The 21933-nt window shown below is 41.0% G+C and overlaps 2 protein-coding genes and 1 long non-coding RNA gene across 5 annotated transcripts in view; 1 reads left to right on the forward strand and 2 right to left on the reverse strand.

The window, feature by feature from the left end:
• Positions 1 to 356: 356 nt before the first annotated feature.
• On the reverse strand, positions 357 to 3966 carry LOC127544554 (uncharacterized). Of its 2 annotated transcripts, none has more exons than XR_007949471.1 (2): positions 3763 to 3966; positions 357 to 3302 (listed from the first exon to the last, which is right to left on the reverse strand). It is a non-coding gene; the product is annotated as an uncharacterized LOC127544554 (long non-coding RNA). The 2 variants fall into 2 exon arrangements; XR_007949472.1 differs by having other exon boundaries at positions 3759 to 3966.
• Positions 3967 to 5861: 1895 nt separating this feature from the next.
• LOC127544538 (zinc finger protein 436-like) lies at positions 5862 to 12215 on the forward strand. Its single transcript, XM_051971218.1, has 2 exons — positions 5862 to 6267; positions 10539 to 12215. Exons 1-2 carry the CDS (start codon positions 6147 to 6149, stop codon positions 11672 to 11674), a joined length of 1257 nt encoding a protein of 418 aa, XP_051827178.1. The 5' UTR covers positions 5862 to 6146; the 3' UTR covers positions 11675 to 12215.
• Positions 12216 to 13153: 938 nt separating this feature from the next.
• Positions 13154 to 21933, reverse strand: part of TOP1MT (DNA topoisomerase I mitochondrial) — an 85934-nt gene continuing 77154 nt past the window's right edge. For both annotated transcript variants that reach the window (XM_051971187.1, XM_051971188.1), the window contains 6 exons: positions 19902 to 19970; positions 19191 to 19305; positions 17082 to 17209; positions 15586 to 15680; positions 13906 to 14055; positions 13154 to 13322 (listed from right to left, as the gene is read on the reverse strand). In XM_051971187.1, coding sequence (XP_051827147.1) covers positions 13220 to 13322; positions 13906 to 14055; positions 15586 to 15680; positions 17082 to 17209; positions 19191 to 19305; positions 19902 to 19970 — 660 coding nt within the window. In that variant the 3' untranslated portion in view covers positions 13154 to 13219. The remainder of the gene's footprint in view (positions 13323 to 13905; positions 14056 to 15585; positions 15681 to 17081; positions 17210 to 19190; positions 19306 to 19901; positions 19971 to 21933) is intronic.

The following is a 21933-nucleotide window of genomic DNA, read 5'->3' on the forward strand; positions in this document are numbered from 1 at the left end:
CTGGGAGACCAGTCAGTAGACTTGCAGTTGTCCAGGCAGGAGGTGATGAGAGCCCACTTGGATAGTAGTCAGAGAAGAGACGAAAGCCTGGGAGAAGGCTCAAAGGTATAACTGACTATATGTGAGAGAGCTCAAGGAGTCAAGCATGACACTTAAGTTGCAAACGAGGTGACTGGGAGGATGATAGTGCCCTTAACAGTAACAGTGTTGAGGTCTAGCTTTGGGGTACCTAAATGAAATTAGGGTCAAGGTCTAGTGGCAGGTTTGGGGTACAGATTCGGTGCAAGGGTACAGCAGTAAATGGGGTCTAGTAGCGGCACGAGTTCCCAATAAAAGCATTTATTGCCCCGGAGAGCTAGATTAATAAAAGAGGTTTATTATTAGGTGAAGATAGAGATAAGGAGGCACAAAGGGTCCAATGGACAGAGGGTCCTCACATGGCTACCATGTTTGGAATCTCTGCAAAGGGGTTTCCAGGGTGGCCTTTTTATAATAGGAGACTTAGCTCGAGGGGCTTTTCGGTGTAGCCCCAAAGTTGACTCAGATCCCAGTGGAGCTAGGAACAGGTCAGATCTTCTATTGGAATTCAAAGGCACCAGGATTTGTGAGTTAAAGGGCAATTTACATTATTAATTAGGAGAGGATGGGAATCTAGAAAGGAATCTTTCCCACATCAATAGGAAAGTTAGGAACAGGAAAGGTTTGGGAGGGGGCCAGGGAAATGATTTCAGTTTGATGAGGTGGGAGATCCCCTCTGGTTGGAAGCGTAGGTCCTATGTGAAAGAATTCACAAACCTGAAATCTGTGTGGCAAAAAGGGATTTTTTGGTACTGAGAAGCCAACTTGTTAGGAAGACAGACTTCTAGTGGGCAAGGAACATAGCAAAGGTGGATTAGACTGAGAATTTCTTCACCTGTCAGCAGAGTCTGTTAGGATGTCTGAGAAGATTCAGGGTTCAGTTATCTTATTAGTCTTCTGAGGCTTGGGGCTTCCATTCAAAATTGAATTGAGATTCACTCAATGTTGACAATGCCTGGGGTCTAGATCTCCAGTACAGAAGAGATTACTTAACTGGGAGTTTGAGCTCCTGGGAGTGGTACTAATCTTCAACTCTATAGTAGTACAACTACATCCCTGGCCACTATCTGCAACTGAATGATACCACTTAACTTGGGGAGGGCCTTGTTTGGAAAAGTATACTTTTCCCAGGGGAGAGCTTGAGACCCTGAATCACCCTTCTTTTATAGATTAAAAAGGACACAGTTTCAGGGGCCCCCCCCCAAAGGTTAAAGGGAATACAATTTACATCAAGTTTGGAGTATTTTAAGTTAAAGATATTTATGAAACAGTTTGAGATGCCCAGCAGACATCTGGAGAGATTCAAGTGAAATAGGGTAAAGGGGGAAGAGCTGAAGGCCAGGCTAAAGCCTTGTGGGACACAAGTTAATGTTCACATTTTGGAGGAAGTTCTAGCAAAGTAGATTGAGAAGGAGTAGTCAGGAGAACAATGAGAGGGCAGTGACAAAAACCTGGAAACGTGGGTCATGTAAACAAAGGTGAATCTATGCATATATTGGATTGCATGCCATCTAGGGGAGGGTGGGGGAAAGGAGGAAAATGGGAACACAAGGGTTTTCAAGGGTCAATGTTGAAAAATTATCCTTGCATATGCTTTAAAGATAAAACTCTTCAATAAAAAAGAAGTGGGTTATGGAGGCTGCAGAGAGGTAAGAAAGAAGAGACTCAAGAAAGCCATTCGATTTAGTGATTAAGTGACCATTAATAATTGTGGAGAGAACAGTTTCAGTTGAAGGATAAAGTGAGAGCCAGATAACAGTTTAAAAGAAAGGAAAGTAGTGGAAGTGTCCCTAGTAGACAGTCTTCTCAAGGAGGATGTGAAAAACAAAAAAGGATCCCATATATACCAAAATAGTTACAGCCACAGGCTTACTTTGTTTCTAGTTCTTTGCTACTCCCAGGCTGCTGTGACTATTTCTCTATGTGACCGTGCCAGATGGCATCTCCTTTAGAGCATGGAGGATACAGCTTTTGATTAATTTTCAACAACTTTTTCCCATGGAGAATTCCAGTATTTGTGCTTGGCCTGTAAATAAAGGGATCAGCCCTAGGGAGAAGGGGAAGTTGATCCCTTTCTCCCCCTTTGACCTTTTCTGTGATACTCTTTGAGAGTGCAAGAGAGCTGGAAGCAAATCTAAGCTCTGGGAGGTGGGGAGGGGAAGATGTGGAAAGCTTTGCTTCCATTAATGACTTTCTTGGAACAAGCACACATGAGTGTCATGGACTCATCCAGACCCCTTCAGAATTCCTGGTATCGGTATTGGAGAGGCAGGTCCATAAACTATCAACCACGTGGCAGTTGTGGCAAGGAAAAACTCACAATCCAAATGGAGGAAGTGTCTCTACGGAAGGGGGAGAATTTTGGACAATTGTTGAGTTCCTGAGTCCTAGCCTCCTAGATGTGAGAAGGAATTTCCTGGACAATGCTGGCCTTGGAGGTGTCCCTCTAGGAACCCCAAGTGTGAGAGAGTCTAGACTAGTAGAGAGAGAACCAAAGTCCCCAGGCAGTACCAGTTTCTCAGAGAAGAGGGTCATGCGTGTGGCTGCACAGCTAACGAGACCTGGGCGCAGGGACGGCAGCTGTGGAAGGATTGCTCCCAAGCCGTCCCAAGTTCGTTTTCCTTGAGAGAAGTCCAAACTAGCTATGATTTGGTGGAGAATCAGGGGACGCGTGGACTTGCCAGAATAAGATAGAACTGCATTGCTTATGGCTTCCAGAGCACTTTTCTATAGTTTCTGCTTTGTTTACAGGCTCCATTGAGTCCAGATCTTCTGTGAAATGGAACACAGGCTGTCAGACCCTCTCCCACAGCAGTCATAGTGTATATGAACTGTTTTACTTTGTCACACAGGAGGATATTTGATATGCACTGTCAGATATGTGAAGGGAATTTGAGACAAACTATATTTGAGTAATAGGCAAATTTACATTTTGAAATTTTTCAGTGTAAAGTTCTATATGGATTAATTAAAGAGCCAAAGAAAAGGATACTGGTGGGATTGGACCCAGAAATAACAAGGGTTGCACTACATCCTGTGACAATTTCAGAAGAGACTCTTGCAGATCTTCGGCCTCCAATAACTTTGTATCAAAAGCCATGCTTACAGAAATGACGTAAAGGAAAACTGAGCTTTCTCCCCCTGTGATCCTCTTCCCAGACTTTGTCCCAGAGTCGAGTTGTGTGACTTCAGGCACATCCTTTCCCTGACCTCAGTTTCCTTTTCTGTAAAATGTAAACAATAATTGTGGCGTTTCCTGCCTCCTCCAAAGCGTCTCCCATCCCTGGGTCCTTCCCTCGGAACTCTGCCGGCCCTGGTCTCTTTTCTCCATCCCCTTCCCCTCTAAGGCTTTCAGCCAGGACGACCCCGCCTCCTTCGGTCCTCTCTCCTCGGCCATCATTCTTTGTTCCTTCCCAAGGACCTCCCTCTCCGCCCCTCCCCTTTCTTCCCCAGGCTGAAACCTAACAAAAGAGCCTCCCGCTGTTCCTAGGAAGCCCCCGGAAGTGTTGAGGGGAGAAAGGGGGACCCTGGGCTTGGCGGGTCCCCTGAGGGGGGTGGGCCTACTTCCGGCCGGGGGTTCGGCTCAGGCTCGGGGCCTGTGGATGCTCGGTCAGTGTGTGCCCCCTCGGGATCCGCGATCCTGCCAAAGCGCCCCCGATCTGGTGTGGGGGAGCCCCTACCCACGTGAGCCCGTGTGCGTGTCCCCGGGAGTCCGCTTTCGCCTGTGTCCCCTCGTCACGCAGCGGGGGAAGGGAACCGGACAGAACGCTGCACCCTCCTTCCCTCGGGAGACCCCGCCTCCCTCCTCTCCTAGGCACCGAGAGTGAGGACCTCCCTCCTCTGGGGACAGGACAAAAGGCGACCCGGAGACAGGTCGCAGGGACTTCCTCCGGCCCGGCGCCGGTCGGTCCAATGGAGGGGACCGCCCCCTCACCTGGAGGCGGTTTGGGTGGAGCTCAGGGAGCTTGCTGAGCAGCGGGGCGGCCCGAGCTTGGCCATCCCAGTGACTGGGGATGGGACCGGACAGACGCCAGGGACCTCCTTCCTCGGGATGGGGGGGGGCGTGAGGCCGCCCTCCCCTGGGGGCCGGGGGTGTCCGCGCCGGGGCGGGGGAGGAGGGAGCCGGGGGGCTCTGCCACGCACACAGCCTCACGCCTCCGCTCACCTGGAGACGCGACAGATTTCGGGATGGTTTGGGCCCCTCACTCAACTGGCGTAGGGGAAAGGAGGTGGGGACCGGCGGAGCGCGGGGTCCTCCCTCACCCGGAGGGGATCAAACCGGGGCTGGGCGCCCGCCTTAGAGTCGCCACTCTGGGCAAGACCTGGGGGAATGGGTTTCAAATCTCTTCCAGTTCCTTGTCCCTGGAAGTCCGGGTGTCCGGGCGGCTTTTAAATGAGATCTCGAAGTAGCTTTCCCAGGCTAGGAGGAGAGGGACTCCCCCCTGGAAGCCCAGGCGCTCAGCCGCAGCCTGAATTGTTTCCGTGGGGCCTTAGATGCTTCTAAACAGGGTGATGCTTGGGAGAGAGCTGAGGTGGAATCACCAAAAAGGGACCACGGAGAACTCTTCAGTTTCCATATCTTTATTCCCAGGGTTGGTTATTCAGCAGAGTAGAAACTTAAAATGTGTTTGGGACATCTATTCCATTTACCCCAAGAAGATATTTGTCATTGAGAAAGGGACTTAAGACTGTTACTCCATTGGTCACCCTTTGATTCCCCAGGTCTAAATGCCCTTGATCGCCACCACCTTCCTCTAGGTATAGTTTTCCGTTAGAATATAAACCCAAGGACAGAGACCATCTCCATTAAATTATATGTGTATGTATATCCAGGTGGACTGACCAGCCCAGGGAGCTGCTGAAAAGAAAAATTGATTAATCACAAGAAGAAACTTTTAGTGGAAGTGAAAACTGGAAGATTCTCTTTCAGGGAAGCCAGAAGGGGATTCCTCTCAAGGTCCCTTCCAGCTTTAAGATTCTTTAAAATCTATTTATTCCTTTTGTATTTATTTTCAAGAGGGCTGAATATTCTAGTTTGAGCTCCTTGGCTTCCTACTGCTAGGCTCAGAGTGGCCCCAAACTCCCCCCAAAAGCTAAGCAAATGAGTGCAGTACAAAATGTTTCCCTCTATTGTTGGTTAAGTAGAGCACTTACTAAGTTGGCTAGTGTGTCTGCCTTTAAATGCTACCATCCCTATTTACATGTATTTGCAGTGTCCACAAGTCCAACAAACTTAAGTTTTTTCCCTGAGAATCCTATTGTCTCTTGGTGATGAGATTTATGAAGTGCTATGAAGACAGATCTTAAGCCTTATTGGTTTAATCACTAGAAGGAGAAATGGGTCTAAGGGCCATTTCCCAGACAAACCAACTGAGGGTCTTATTGGAATAGGAAAGAAGACCAAAAGCAAAACAAAACCCAAGCCAGGTTTTGGTACACCTGGAATTCCCAGAGGGTTCTACGTGTGCAACTGGGCTTAAGTGCCTGTCTACCTCCTAGCAGAACAGACTGATTCTAGCTCCTAGGGATAGAGTTCAACTGTCCTTGAACCCTGAAATGTGGGAAAGGCCAGTGAGTGTTCTTCCTGTGCCTAAGCTGAAGGGAAGCTTTTAATACAGAACCATTGAATCAATGCTGATAATTTCCTAAACGAGTTATGGTATCAGATTTGAGGTGGAAATTTTAACACTGGTGCTAAAATCTGATAGTTCAGCCAAGTGTCTAGTTCTTAGGCTATATTGATTTCCTTTTTTCTTAAGCTTTTAACTCCATGAAATAGATGAGACTGTGTCCATATATGTGTTCATATAGGGTCTTTGGGGATGTTTCCAAGCTTCCTACCATAGGATTTCAAGCTAAAGGGATCTCCATGATCATTTGGTGCATCTTGAAGTTGTTCAGAGTTGGGATTCAAACCATGGGACTTTTTTTGGGAGGGGAGGGAACACTTCCTCTTGGAGCTTAAACTTCCATCATTATGTCCTTATGTTCTCTCTATCATTTTACCAGAACAATCTTTCTTTTTCTCTAGTCCTATCTGTGCACGGCAACAAGAAGTTTCCTTGGAGATGGCAGCCCTGCGTCCATCAAGCAATTCATCTCCTGTTCCACTTGCCATCTCCTCCTCACCTGGAGAACAATCAGGACCCCCAAACTACCAGGCTCATCTTCACTTCCATCATCAACATGGTACTCACTAGTTTGTTAGAATGATAGTCAGTGTCTCTCAGAATGAATGAAAAAGCATTTACTGCTTGTTTTCTCTGTGCCAGACAATGTGCTAAGACTGGAATACAAATCTAAATGCAGAGTTCCCACCAGCAAAGATGGGAAAGTAACACACTAAAGGAGTAGTGGCTAAGGAGGGTTAACTTTGGTCCAGAAAATTAGAGAGGCTACTGGGGGAAAGACTGACAACTCCCTTCCAAGAGCAATCACAGTGACAAGATGTGTGAGGTTCTAAGAAGGTTTAATCACTGTGGGGAGAAGTGGTGACCTTAGAGCCCTCTCCACAACAAGCCAACTAAGGGTCTCATTGGTTTGAAATGGAAGACAAAAAAAAATCAGACATGATTTCACAGGTCCAGCCATAAACCTTCTACTTCTCTGCCATCGCTGGACCTTTCTCTGCCTCACTTCAGGCTGTGAAGGACTTGGAAGATGCTCATAGATTATCCCATAAAGATGAGGTTCTAAGTACAAACCATTGACCTTTATCTAAAACGAGGGGTTGGGCTAGATGATTTCTAAGATTTTTTTTTTAAAGTCTATACCCTATTCCTCTCAAAAGGAAGCTGACCATTTAGTCTCTGAGGAACTTTTCAAGGCAGACAGTTCCACTCTTTGACTGATGTTATCTTTAAGAAACTTGTTAAACTGAAATCTATTCCCTTTAGTCATGTTCACCTCCAGTAACTCCCTATCAGTCCATCAGATATTTTAAGAACTAAGTCTGTATCATACTCCTTTATTTTATACCCGGTCACTTCTAATTCTCCCCCAGGGCTACTCCAACCTGATTCTTCCTCCTCCTCCTCCTCCTCTTCTTTTCTCTCTCTCTCTCTCTCTCCTTCTGGAGTCTTCCTCTGTCTTTCTCACTTTTTAAGGAGAAGCTGGATGGCTACTTATCAGGAATGTTAGAGGGGCTTCTTATTTAGGTGTGGGTGGGTTGGTGGCCTTTTTGGCCCCTCACAAATCTGAAGACCTTGCCACTTCTTCCCATGTAGCCCCTCCTCACAATTCTAATGGGACCAAGAGGAGAGATGCTAATTCCTCTGACCTTAGTTCTTTTGAGGTCTATTTAGTGAGTTGGGACCACCTTCCCTGTAGTTTCACTGGTACCATCTATCATCTTTTCTCAAGTTTTTGCCTTGGTGTCATCCTTGAAAATTTCTAGTCATGTTGACTTAGACCTCAGATTACTCCAGTGTCTTATTTCAGCCACATTCTTTGCTTGTTTTCACTGCCAAGGAGATTAAATTTTGTTCTGGAAGCAGCTGAACAAAAATGGTTGATACTCAGAATAAGTCACTTGACCCAAATGTACTTTATATCACTAAGAAAAGAAATGGTGGATGTGACTGAGGGACCACAGTCAGTGATATCTGAAAGTTATCAGACTACAGGCAATACCTCTCTGAAGAGAGATGGGAAAATGTTCTTCAGATTTTCAAAAAAAGAGAAGAGTGAGAGAATTTGTAAATTATAGGCGAGTGAACTAGTTCAATGTTAATTCTTGGTAAAATTTTAAAAGGTATTATTTGTGACCATCTTAAAAAATGAAGAGGGGCAGCTAGTTGGTTTAGTGGATAGAGCCCCACCCTGAAGTCAGGAGGACATGAGTTCAAATCTGGTTTCAGATCCAACACTTCCTAACTCAATTGCCCCAGCCAAAAAAAAAAAAAAGTAAGTTACAAGGAACTGGTTTAACTCCAACTAACTTCGAACTAGCAACCTGTTCATGTCACACTATTTCTTTTTTTGGATAGGATTACCAAATTGGAAAATCAGGGGAATGCTGTTTGTTACTGTTATCTCGTTAGGATAAGAAAAAAAAATATTTCTGAAGGCAGAAGCTCCAGATTCATCTCCTGTCACTTTGTGACTGTGCACAAGCCACCTACATTCCCTGAGTCCCACTTTCCTTGGCTGTCAAACACAAGGGTGGACTAGGTGACCTCTGGATGTTAGCAAAACATCAAGCTCCGACTTCATGCAGGGTACTGTGCTAAGTGCTGGGGATACAACAAAAGGCTTGGGTTGGGAGGAAGGGCCCGATGTGGTCAGCCGGCTCTCCCCACGGCATCCTTGCTCACAGATCATCCTCCCCACCTAGAAAAGAATTCCCCTTGTGGCTTAGGTAGGAAGCTCTAAATCCCCAGCATAAAGCAACGGTCCTCCTCTCCCCTCCATGTTTCCAGTCTCTAAGCCTGAAATGATCTGCCTGGACTGGGCCATGGAAGGACTTCTTCCTCTCATTGGCACTTCTATTTGGACCTCAGATGACCATACCTCCCACGAGGTGATAATCCCTTCCTAGACTTGGGGCAGATCCTCAGAGGCTTTTCTGTAGCTATTAGGCTTTCTGTCCAGGCCACTTCACTCCTTCTCATTCCCTAGATTACTTCTAAAAAGGAATCCTATTAAAAAAACAACAAAAACCAAACAACACAGTTCTCTGCTGGAACCTCTGGTTCTGTTCAAGTGCCTTCCACAGGAAACTCTTTCTGATTCCTCCGATAGTTAGCAATCCTGTCCCCAAATGGCTTGGTATTTATAAGACCATAGATTTAGAGCAAGCAGGAACAATAAATTATCTAGTCCAGCTCTCATTCTACAGCTGAAGAATTCAGCCTAGAAAGATTAGGCAGCTTACTTAAAGTAGTAGCAGAAATCATTTACTCTCTATACATTTTGTGTTACTTATGTACAGTTGTCTTCCCATAGTAAAATATGGCTCTTTGAAGTAGGAATTATTTGTTTCTTTCCCTAGTGTCTACTACTAATTCCTGGCACACAGGTACTTACTTGAGTTGAATTAAATTGCTATTTAATGTTACATGATTGTAGTCAGTGTGTCCCAAAAGTGTGAGCTCGGTCTTAACATTAAAAGCTTAAAACTGTACTTGTGGGACTTCTGTGCAGTATTCCTTCACATCTTGCCTCGTGTGATTCCTTCTGTATTTCTTTGAATGCTTTATAGTTGAATTTCTCTCAGTACAAGTCTTATCAATTATATATACCATATTTTCCCAAGCATTTCTCAAATCTCTGGGCTTAGCAATTTTAATTTTTTGCTATTGCAGTTGTTTGAGGAATGTTTTTGTACAGATAGGTCTTTTCTCCTCCCAAAGCGTACTAGTGGAGGTTGCAGGGTCAAAAAATCCAACATTATGAAAATGGATGACAACCATCCCTTTCTAATGATTCATGTGCATGTGAATGATAGTGCCAAAAGGAACCTTAAAAATACTACAAATGTTTCTAAAATCTACAAGCCATGAGGATCATAAGGTTGTACTTTCTTCATTTTTGCTAACTGAAAGCAAGAGATACAGAAGAAATAAATCTGAGTAGGGAATAGCTGGCTAAGAAAATGGTATCTGAGACTGAAATTTGGACATCTGGATCATGTCTTAAAACACAAAGATGCTAGATTCCTGGAGAAGAATGAAGTACAACTAACAAAGGCTGACAAATGTGAGTTTAATAATATTTTGTAAATAGAATTAAAAGAAGTATAAATTTAAAAAAGAGAAAGGAGAATATCTGTTCCCCAAATTAGTAATAGAAAATAGCTACAAAAAATGAATTAGAATTGCAATAGAAATAAAGCCAAGAAAATGAATCAGTAAAAATCCTAACTTCCAAGGTCTTTATTCACAGGGAAAAAAATAAAAGGAATTAGAAGTCTTAATTCAAGGAGGCAAAATTGATCCTGCAGATTATCACTGAAATTTGGGGTGAGGTTCATGTTTGGATTGTGGCTCTGCACAGGATTACTTTACAAAACTAAATAGAATTGGTTATTGGGGTTGGAAATGATTAGAATTCTGGAGGTTCTACCATTGGTCTAGTTTTAATCCCATTAACCTAAAGTTGTGATAGAAAAACTGGCATGGTTTGGTATATAATCCAATTTTGGGAAAAGATCTTCAGAGGAAAGAGTGATGGAATTAAAGAGCCAAGAGACCTGGTTACAAATTCAGATTTTTTTTTTTTTTAAATCAGTCTCTACTTTTATTTATTTAACCAATCAGCTAAGTAAAAGGTTAAAGATGGTGTTTTGCCATTGGAAGTTCATATTTTAATAGGAGAAAAACTTAGTAGTAATGCTGCCACCTTTAGTGCTTTATATATTTCAAAACATTTAACCTCCATCATATATGGTATCTATTAGGAATAGTGTGATTTTCCCTTTCAGAAATTAGATGGAATATTTGTGTCTTGTTTTGTTTTAGGCTATGAAGTCAATGCTGAGAAGGAAGAATGGACCCCAAAGCAAGAGTTTCCCAAGGAAGTAGTATTTTATCACACAGAACTGCCATCTTCAGGATTCCTGGGTGTCCTTCAGGGACCAGAACTGCAGGAATCTTGTAAGACTGAGGACAATTCAGAGAAGCAAAAAGATTCCTTGCCTAGGAAAACTCCCAGAGGGAAGGGAGATCATAAACAGAAAATATCTGGAAAGAACTTCACTCAGAATTCAAATTTTGTTAAACAAAAGAGAAGTGCCAAAGAAACAAGGCCCCATAAATGTGAGCTGTGTGGGAAAAGCTTCAAATGCCATTCAGATGTTATTAAACACCAGAGAATTCACACTGGAGAAAAACCGTATGAATGTGAGGAATGTGGGAAGACCTTCAGCCAGAGCTCAGATGTTATCAAACATCATAGGATCCATTCTGGAGAGAAACCTTACGAATGTAGTGACTGTGGGAAGACTTTTATTCACAGCTCACATGTAGTTAGACATCAGAGAATTCATAATGGAGAGAAACCTTATGAATGTAAAGAATGTGGCAAAGCTTTCAGCCAGAGTTCTAACCTTATACGTCACCAGAGAATTCACACTGGAGAAAAACCTTATGAATGTAACGAATGTGGAAAAACATTCAGTCAAAGCTCCGATGCTATTAAGCATCAGAGAATTCATACTGGAGAGAAACCTTATGAATGTAATGAATGTGGGAAAACTTTCATCCATAGCTCAAATGTTGTAAGACATCAAAGAATACATCATGGAGAGAATCCCTATGAATGTAGAGAATGTGGCAAAGCCTTCAGTCAGAGCTCCAATCTCATTCGGCATCAGAGAATTCACACAGGAGAAAGATCCTATGAATGTAATACATGTGGAAAAGCTTTCAATCAATCTGTGTTACTTACTGAACATCAGAGAACCCATACAGAAATGAAACCAAAAAAGCTTAAAAGATGTGAGAAAATGCTTAAGCTTAACTCAGATGTCACCGAACACCAGAGAATCCAGAGTGGAGAGAAGCCTTTTGAGTACAACAGTGAGAAAGTCTTTAGTCAGACTTCACATACTCCTCAGCAAAACTTTTCACATGAATATGTAAAAGAAAATTCTTAATTGGATTTTCTGCCTCTTAAAGCCTTCAAAACCTTCTCAAATTATAACGGCCTTAAGAACAGAGATGTTATTCATTTGGTTTTATGTTGGAAAAAAATCACCTGTGAAGAGGCAATTAATGAGTGCCAAATCAATTAATGAAATTGATAGCTGCATGCAGGTCGTCAGGCAAAAGACTTACTCAGGATACTTACTCAGGATAGACTGAAGGGAAAAAGAATCAGTAGAGCATGTTTTCATGGAAACAAGGATAATTGAGAAATAATTACCAAATTTTAATTCTTTTGTTTGTACTTCCAGCTGTTATTTTCTTCTGGTTTTTTCATCTTTGGAGGAAGTCAATTTTCCTAGTTTCAGTCACTCCCTAAATCTCACACCCAACCATCATAATTAATCTAACTCCTTTGATATGATTCTGCTCGGAATCTTGCTTCTCACTCTCTAGAGGACATAAACTACTTTGATTATTTTGAAGGCCTATGATTCTTGTAGCCCACCATAGTTATATCTGTGATTCATTAATACATATTTGTTTTTGCTTCTGGGCCTTCATTTTTGCAATTGGGAACCACTTTTCTCTTCCTGTCTTATCCTACAAGGACCAGCTGAGATCTTGTGTCTTCCAGAAAAGTTTTATTTCAGTACTTGGCAATCTTTAGTGTCACTACCATGCATTTGAGCATGAAAATATCTTCCTATTTGTGTACCTGTCTTGTCTACTATTGTTAAGACTGTAAGTTTGTTGAGGGGAGGGACCAGGTTTTATCCAAGTGTGTAGTCAGGCTCATCGTAAGCCTGGAAATGGAAGCAGCAGGAAATGGTCCTGCAAAGGCATGGACAAAACCAGCAACTTTCACTGCCTTCTACTGAAGGAGTATTAATTACAACAGAAAGCTCTAGACCAGGGATTAGGAGACCCAAGTTCTAGTCCCAACTGACCCAGTTGATGCCAACTATTTCCTTAGCAACAGAGCTGCCCATATTTCTGACTAAGGATAATTAAAATATGAAACCTCTTCTTGTAGACAAAAAAAATTAGGTCCCTGAAAACCTACTAAATTTTAGTAATTTTAGAAAACCTACTAAAATTTCTTCCGAGTAAAAAGGAAACTCACCTCCTTCACACACCATATCTATTCTTCTACTCCCACCCCCACCCACCCCCACCCCAACCCAGACACATTATTTGGTTTTAGATTTTTCTTTTCACCAATAAATTCAAGGGACAAATTGTACAATAGAGATGAACTGCTGTCATCAAACTTAATAGTATCCCAGAAGATAAGAGTAGTCAAAAAGCTGATAATCTCAAGTCACATCAGAAAAGAAATCCCAGTTATATCAAAAAGCTGATAACCTCAACAGTCACATCAGAAAAGGAAATCCCAGTTATACTTCTGACCAAGACCTAGGAAGCAGTATCAGCACTCAGATTGCAGAACCAAATATATCTTTAGTAAAATACTTCATTGTACAAAATTCCTCCCAATGTTGTTTAATAATCGAAAACCTCAACGATTCAAAAATAGATACAGAAATACTAGTTTAGAACTCAAACTCTTCATCTGCCATATCGATTGCCCAGGCAAACTTCTCCCTCTGTGTTTTATTATAAATCTTCTCCACTGGCACTCCAAACTTCTTACACCTGTGGAAGAGTCCAACATATTGCACGATAAGTATATTAAAAAGTTACAAGAAAAAAATGCTATATGAATTTAAGAGTTAAATCATAACAAAAGGGAAGTGAAAAGAGGAAGAGGATGGGGAAATTAGAAAGATTCCAGGGAGGTATGCTTTCCATTTGGTTTTAGAGAGGGAAGGAAAGCATTCTAGTTGTAGGACAAAGGGACTTTAATAACTGATTCAGATTTTGCAAATACTTGTGTGAAGAGGAAAAATCAGGGACCAGAAGAGGAATATCAATGTGTGACACCATCCTGTGAACTGAAGGTCAGAATAAGCTAAGGGTTGTGGGTAAAATAAGTACCACAGATAAGGATTTGGGTTCTTTTTAAAAATCTACACTGGAAAAAAAAAAAAAGGATCAAACAAAGAAAGATCAAGACTATTGTTGGGAAGAAATGGGTCAAGATTGGATGACAAAAAGTTTCAGGAAAACAATCATTTGCTTCTGTCTTTTTCAACTAGCAGGTCCCCTCCCCCCCCCCCCCCCCCACTTTTGGACACAACCCAAGACCCTTAAAAAGCAAACATCTAGCTTCTCATACCAGGCGATGCTGATCCTGGGGTCTAAGTAGTTGAGTTTGGATGTGCCCAGGGCGACCTGCTTGTTTTCCTCTTTGTCTGTGGCTTGGGTGCACAGCCTCATAAGCTGCTCTTCTAACTTGGCCAGCAGTTTTTTCTTCTTGTCTACATTACTGGAGAAAAAAAGAATGAACTAAATTACCTTCTCATCTGAACTTGACTGCTTCTAAGTAGCCCAACTCAGTAAATGGGAACAGAAAAAGCAATGTCCTCTCTGATCTTCTGGAGGGGAAGCTGAAAGTGTTATGGCCAGCAGAAAGCTTGGCTGTGCCCATCTGACAAGGAAAAAGGGACAGGAGACCTAGGTGGTCACCTGCAGAACAGAGGCCAAGGCACAGCTCAGGTTCCAACATAATACAGATGGAAAGAATTGGGCTCCCTGCCTCAATCTTCTCAAGAAAACAATGTTAACAGGAGATCTAAAGAAATCTCTTTTCCTTCTTAATTGCCAAACACTGATAGGCAAGGCAGGCATCTCTCACCCAGTGGTAAGGCAACAGAACAAATAGGTTTTCTTTCTCTTCCTCTACATATGACTGGTGAATAATGAAACTCATCAAAGCTGGGAATCCAAAGTTATTAGCCCAATATGAGCTATGGAGCCCAAGACTATCCTAGCACACATGAGATCTAGTGTCTAAAATGTCCAGGGTGGACCTGTGACTTTCCACAAAACAAGACTAAATCCTCCCCTTTCTCCACTGAAAGTAAAGAAACTACAGGTCTGGAATAAGACCTAAAGGAAAAATGACTCTGTTCACCCTCGATCCTATATTCTCAATCATGGAGAGAAAAAAAATCTTATTGAGATCTATAACATCCCATTCTGGTGCAGCTGGCTAAGCCCCCACTGTCTTAATTTTCCCCAATGTGTTGCTGTTCTCATTTTTAAATTTTTTAAATTTAAATTAAAAAAAAATTAATTTTGTCCACCGTAATTGTCTGGATGTGTTAAAGAAAAATTGTATAACCAGTAGAGCCTGATTATACAAAATTATTCCTCTTCTCACCCATGATCCCAAACTGTTGGGCTTTCTGATATAAAGACATAATTTTAGTATCTATCTTGTAATTATTGTGTATCAGTTACATCCTCTTGCTATTTCTACCTTGATTTTTCTCCAGTGTCGATGATTCTCTGCCTCTTTACCTGACGCTGGGCAAGTTTTTCATGAAGGTCCTGAAACCATTTGGAGGAAGATGCCATCCATGCCTTTATGGACTTTCCAGTCTATAAATCAAAAGTCTAGTGGAATCTCTCCCTGGAAGGTTCCTTTATAGAACTCAGTCTGACCCTCTTATTTTACAAAAAAGGACACAGACTTTAAAGGAAAGGGGACGTGACCCCGTGGTGAGGCTAGAGTCCAGGTGTGTCCTCTGTCTTCAAAATCTGGTGTTCTTCCCATTAAAGCACTACATGCCCCAAACTATCACCTGCTGGTCTTGGGTTAGTTGCTGATTGGCATGGTAACAAATATAAAGTAGCTAAAACTTAACTATTTTTAATCTATATCTGACTAAATTTGATATCAATAGTCAGAAAACTATTCCAGGAAACATTGGAATTACAATAGATAATCCATCAATTCTGATGAATGGTGGACCACAATGGCCCCTGTCAGATGCATCCATGGAGACCTTACCTCTTGGACTTGATGCTCTTTCTCACTTTGGCATCAGCCTTGGCTCTCTTCAGCTCCTGCTTCGCCATGGCTAGCTGCTCCTTTTTAGCATCAATCTTCAAAAGAAGATTCCATTAGACAAGCCCTTCCTTAGAAAGTCTTAGGGTTGGATGGTATCTCAAAGAGAGCCCGGTCTAATAGGAATGTCAACAGGAATCCCTTCTATGGGATTCCCCAGAGTCACTCAGCCCTCATTTCCAGAACCACCTTCTGCAGCAGCTCAAGATTTTCTTCATAAGGAATCAAAACCTGTGTCTCTGCTATCTCTCACTTGTCCTTTCCCCATGACAGTTCTTTGAACAACTGATCAGTTTAGAGTGGGCTTTTACCCACTGCATTCAAGTCCTCTCTAGTGTGAAAATGATCACCTCCTTATCCAGTATGAGGGCACCCAATGGGAAAACATCTATGCCAGATGTATCTTTCCCTACAAAGATGCTACTGACTATCTTGAATAAATCTAGAATCCTAAAACACTAAAAATAGAACTAGCAAATCTTAAAAATGAAGTGGGGCATTATGCATTCAATTATAAACACATTAACACATAAAAGCCCCACACTATCTGCTTTTAACAACTACTCAGAGTATTTTACAGTTATAAAGAAAATATTTCATTTGATTCTCTTCATTGGGCCAGTTACTAAGAGCTGAATGGTTCCAATTTTAAAGAAGAAATTGAGATTAAGTAATTTGCAATGTCACAATGCTAGAAAGACTCCTGATGTAGGATTCAGACTGAGCTCCCAAGTCTAGCCCTCTTCCCACTCCATACTAGGGGTTTCTCCACTTAGACCTCACATTTACAAAGATGATGTGGAAAAAAAAAAAGGCAGGGATGGGCTGGGAAGGGAGGGAATCATGAAGCAGCAAAGAGAAGAAGGCACTGAGGCTGGGAGCCGACAACCTGGATTGATATACCAATTTGGCCACTCTCTCTTTGGTTACCTGAGCATCAGTTTCTTTGTAAAATGAAAGGGAATGGATTTGATGACCTCTAACCCCCTGGCATAATATGTCTAAATAGACCACTAATACTTCCAAAGAAGTGGGCTTTGATTATAAATCAGACTCCAAAGCTCTAAGTCACATCATGAGCAGGAATAAACGTCAGTTAACTCTGAAGAGATTAAACTTAGCTCAATGTACAAGAATCTGAACAAAGTCACCTCCCCTCAGTTACCTGAGGAAGCAGCTTGCCTTGAAAACAGGGTAACAACATAAGTAATGGATAAGAAAACTCAGAAAAAGAAACTTTCCTTGAAAAATAGCTTTATGACTTCTAGAAAACTGGCTCAGAGATGAGGGGAGGGATATCAGTTACTCCTCATGGATTCTGTCTGTCTCTTTCTCTATAGGGTCAAACCTCTACAAGACAAATGGACGGATTGTACAAATCTATGACATTAAACAACTACCACATTGACAATAATTATTAGTAACATTTACTAATTTACCTTAGTCTGGAGATTTTGCATGGACTTCTCAAAAGTCTTAGGAGTTGCTCGCTGATGATTACATAAAATAGCTACTGCGCGGTTTGCTCGGTTGTAGGACAAAATTTTAGCTGCTACATTGTCTTCAGCTAGAAGATGGAGAAACACATTTGTAAGAGAACCAATATACAAAGAGACACCAAAAAGAATTTAATAAGAAATCAAGGACTGAATGTGAAGAAAGTGCTCATGGTTACAATTCATCATATATTGCCACCCTTCTCACTCCAGCAATCTAATTGAGTACTTGAATTTTGATTCCTAGTTCGTTTTTTCTTTTCTTTTCTTTTTTTTGCTGAGGCAATTGTGTTAAGTGACTTGCCCAGGATCACACAACCAGTAAGTGTTAAATTCAGCTGAGGCTGAATTTGAACTCAGGTCCTCCTGACTCTAGGACTGATGCTCTATCCACTTAACTGCCTAGTTCTTACCACACTTTCATAATGATTCAGAGTCATTTGATTTTTCCCAAATGAAGGAAAGAGCTCTGGCATTATGTTTCTGACAGGTAACCTCATTTCTCTGGGATTTCCTTATCGTTAAAGGAAGGTGGATACATTGAGAGAGATCCTGAAATTCTAAGATCCTATGAAAGAAAAAATGAACAGCTAGAAGGTGCAGTAGATGAAATACAGAGCTTGGAGTCAGGAAATCCCAAGTTCAAATTCGGCCTCAGACACTTACTATGTTATCCTGAACAAGTCACTCACCACACCTGCCTCAATTTCCTCATCTATAAAATAAAATGGAGACAGAAATGGGAAGAAACTACTCCAATGGCTTTTTTCAAGAAAACCCCAAATAGGGTCACAAGAAATTGGAAGACTGAAAAATAAACAATAAATGAATGGGAAAAAATGGGCCACTTACATAAATATATGTAAGAGGTGGAGAATAGCTAACCTCAACCCTTTCTTTGGGATTGGATTCAGAAGTAGCCTCACCACAGGTCCCACATGGGAAGATAGTATCTACATTGCTCACGAGTTTACCAACCTGGGAGAAAACAACAGCGTATCAGATCCCAGACACCAGGCTTTTCATGGGCAGGACTACATTCAGGACATGGAATTTTAACTCAATCAAGAGCTTCTGCATGCTGCAGAGATAGGTTCTCTTCTGGGTATACATTATTATCTCTCCCTGCCCCCAGGCAAAAGAATTGGCCCTGCAAGTTACAAGTATTTACTGACCTATGATTTTGGAATCAGAACTATTTATTTGTTTCATAAAAATACTTTGAACACTTTCTTTATTTAAAAAGAGATTATATAACCTAGGGATTATTTCCTTAAGTATCTGAGAGAAATCACTTGTAAATCTGTCTAGACCCAGATCTGTTCCTGCAGGAATTCTTTTGTGGTTTGCTTAATTTCTTCTTCAGAGATGGGAATAGTAAGTTTACAATTTCCTTTTTTGTTTAACATTTTATATTTTTGCAATTTCTCATTTTATTATATTACTGTTTTTCTTTTAACCAAAATAAGCTAAGCTACCACATTGCTTGTTTTGTTTATAACAGCCCAATTTAATTCACTAAGATTACACCATTTTTCCAGATGTCATCCTTGACTCTTCACTTACTCTTGCTCACTACTTTGAATCAGGTGTCAAGTACTGTTCTTTCTACCTTTGTAAGTAACATTCTTCTCTCCTCTGACATCACTCCAGTATGACCTTTGTTATCTCATACCTGTTATGCTATATCAATAACTTTCTGATTGGGCTTTCTGCCTCAACTTTCTCTCCCCCTCCAATTTATTCTCCTCTCAGCTATCAAAATCTTCCTTAAACATAAGTTCAGGCATGTCATTTTCCTATTTAAACAACTCCAGGTTGTACATATTTTGCCTATGTCAAATTGCTTTGCTGTCTTGGGGAAGGAAGAAGCAAAAGAGGGAGAGAGCAGTCATTTAAATGATTAACAGGCACTAATGGCAGAACCAGCATCCAAGCCCAAGTCCGGCTAATTCTGCTACACTGCCAGTGGCAATAGTTTAAAAAAAAAAAGGCTGATCAACAACATTGTTCTATTAAAAATTTAATCCACACCATGGTGGATCTTATTACCATTGGTCAGTACTTTCAGTTGTTCCTGCAGTGTGATGGATGCATTATAAGTCCTGAACACCTTGGCGGTCAATCCATCCATTAGGTCCTGAAGATGCTTGTTCAGGGTTGATGTCTGAAAACAAAGGATTTTCAGCAATGCCATGATTGCTTACTTTCTGTTTTCAATTTCTAGCAAAGCAAGACTTTAAAAGGGTAAAAGAAGAACATGAGAAGAAAGTATAGAACACAAAAGAACTAAGAAAGCCTTCCTAATCTGGGCAAGCTGCATATAACTGATTGTATGTATGAAGATCTTCTACTAATTCTTGTGAAGAACCAGCCTCCAACAACAGTCACAGGGAGAGAATTCAACCTAACTTGTCCCTTGACAGATTCATTTATTCTCTACCTCCTATTGACACATTATTATAGTATGGACATTTAAGATAAGATTTTTTGTATCATCCACCAAGATATAACACAATAACAAAGAAACATGTGAATGATGAATACATTATTTTTTGTCAAAAGACTTTTTTAAAAAGTCATATTTAATGGACATGAATGCAATAGTCAAGTCAGCTTTGAAATGCTGTGTTCTATTTGCTGTTCTATAACCTTCAGTCTAACCAATATTATACAAAAAGTATACTGCAGAAGTCACAATGACATCTTATGCAATCAATTGGAAGTAGCAAAGTTAATAAAAACCATTAAAAAAAAACTCACAGTAAGTCTGTCAAACAGCTCATCCCCCGGGTCCTTGTTCTCCATGAAAAGCTGCAAATTCTTAAATACCTGTAATGAAGCGAAAAACCCAAAGCATGCATGAACACTATGGAGAGTTTCAAAACAGACTCACAATGAAAGGACATGATGGCAGTTGGGAGAAGACGGGTGAGGCACAGGAATCAAATTGGTGGTCAAAAAGTACAACATTTATTTCAGTAATTCAGGGATCAATGACTTAGGAAAGTACATTAACTACTGATGCTGATCACAATAATTCAAGGAAACCTGAGAGGAGTGAATGAATTGCTATAGCAAAAATAACTTCTATTTTTCTAACTCCTGGTGTCTGACTGGTAATGGGTCTCTCACATTACTTTATCTAGATTGGTTCTTGGATGACAGCTACAGTGGCTATTGCCAGGCCAATATCAAAAGACATTCCAACTCAGCAGGACCTGCTGGAACCTATGTTCTGTTAGCACAGTCTTCAAAAACCCAGGGTTACCACCAAAGCACAGGGAAACAGAAAAAGTACTACATGGCAAAAAGTTGAAAGCCTTACATGGTTTAGTTAATATTTAATAAAGGGAAGGGAAGAGATTCACAAAAGAAAGGAAGATTATTGAAATGAACAGGTGTTGAGCATTGGATTTAGATTCTGTACCATGGTGTCAAATATAGGAATCATAGGATCCTTAGCAAGGATGAAATGCGCTTAGCAAATATGGATAAGAATATCCTTTTTCAAAAACCTAAATCCAATAAAAAAAGGAAGGTGATAATTAGGAGGGGAAAAAGGAAAAGGGATGGGAGAAGGAGAACTCCTTATGTCAAGTACCATGAAATACAACTATGAAACAGGAAGAAGAAAGTTCACAGGTGAAAATTCAAGAAAAGGGCAGTAACGGATTCCATGGTCATCAGATTTCTACACAGAAATGCACAATAAAAAGGTAATAAACAAAATGAACTCTCTCACAAAGAGGTAAAAATGTGAACTGAGTAATACTTGATAGTACTTTGGTCCTTTGACTAAAATACCAATTTGGAAGAGGATATCTCATAAAAAAAAAAGACACTGCCTAAAGGAATGGAAGAGGGTAGAATACCATATATTATTAATATGTTATAATCACACGGGGAAATTTAAGAACTTGAGCATGGAAGCTTGGTAAAAAACATTTGTTTGAAGATCAATGGAGGCAGAAATAATCTAATAGTTAATGCTTATTATGCACCTACTATATACAAGGCATCAAGTTAGGATATAAAAAAGAGTAAAAGCAATCCCTACCCTCAAGGAGCTTATAATCTAATGAGCGAGATAATATGCAAATAAATACATATAAAGCAAACTTTAAACAAGATAAATAGGAATTCATAGAAGGAAGGCACTGGAATTAAAAAGTAGGGGAAAACGTCATGTAAAAGGTAGAATTTTTATTGGGACTTAAAGAAAGCCAGGAAGGTTAGTAGTTGAAACAAAAGAAGAACATTCAGGGCATGGGGGATATCCAAAGAAAATGCTGGAGCCCAAAGATGGAATATCTTGTTTATGGAGCAGCCAAGAGGTCAGTTTCCCTGATTCAAAGAATACCTGTTGGGAAGTAAATTGTAGAAAGACTAGAAAAACATAGGGGGGAATAGGTTATGAAGGTTTTTGTATTTAATTTTGTATTTAATCCTAGAGATAACAGAGAGACCATTAGAATTTTAATGTGTAAATGTGTGTGTGTGTGGGGGGGCATACATGTGACATGACTAATCCTGTGCTTTAGGAAAATGGAGGAAAGAGTGGGCAGAAACTTGAAGCAAGCTATTGCAATAATTCATGCACAAGGAGCTGAGGACCTGCACCAGGATGATGGTCTAGAGTTAAATTGGTTTAACAAGGGAGCAAGATAGCAAGAAGAGAGAATGGCTAATGCAAAAGTGACAGCCATTGAATTGGGGAGTCAAGTGATAGGAGGTCAGTGTTTGGGTAAAGAGTGGAGTTTTATAAGAGAGAGGAAATGCAATAGATTATGGT

Source organism: Antechinus flavipes, chromosome 1 (genome assembly GCF_016432865.1).
Source record: "Antechinus flavipes isolate AdamAnt ecotype Samford, QLD, Australia chromosome 1, AdamAnt_v2, whole genome shotgun sequence".
NCBI lineage: Eukaryota > Metazoa > Chordata > Mammalia > Dasyuromorphia > Dasyuridae > Antechinus > Antechinus flavipes.

Excerpts from the sequence above, each read along its gene's own strand:
- LOC127544538 (XM_051971218.1), top strand. The coding sequence starts at position 6,147 with ATGGCAGCCCTGCGTCCATCAAGCAATTCATCTCCTGTTCCACTTGCC. Across the intron at positions 6,268-10,538 it reads TCACTTCCATCATCAACATG|GCTATGAAGTCAATGCTGAG; the intron begins GTACTCACTAGT and ends GTTTTGTTTTAG.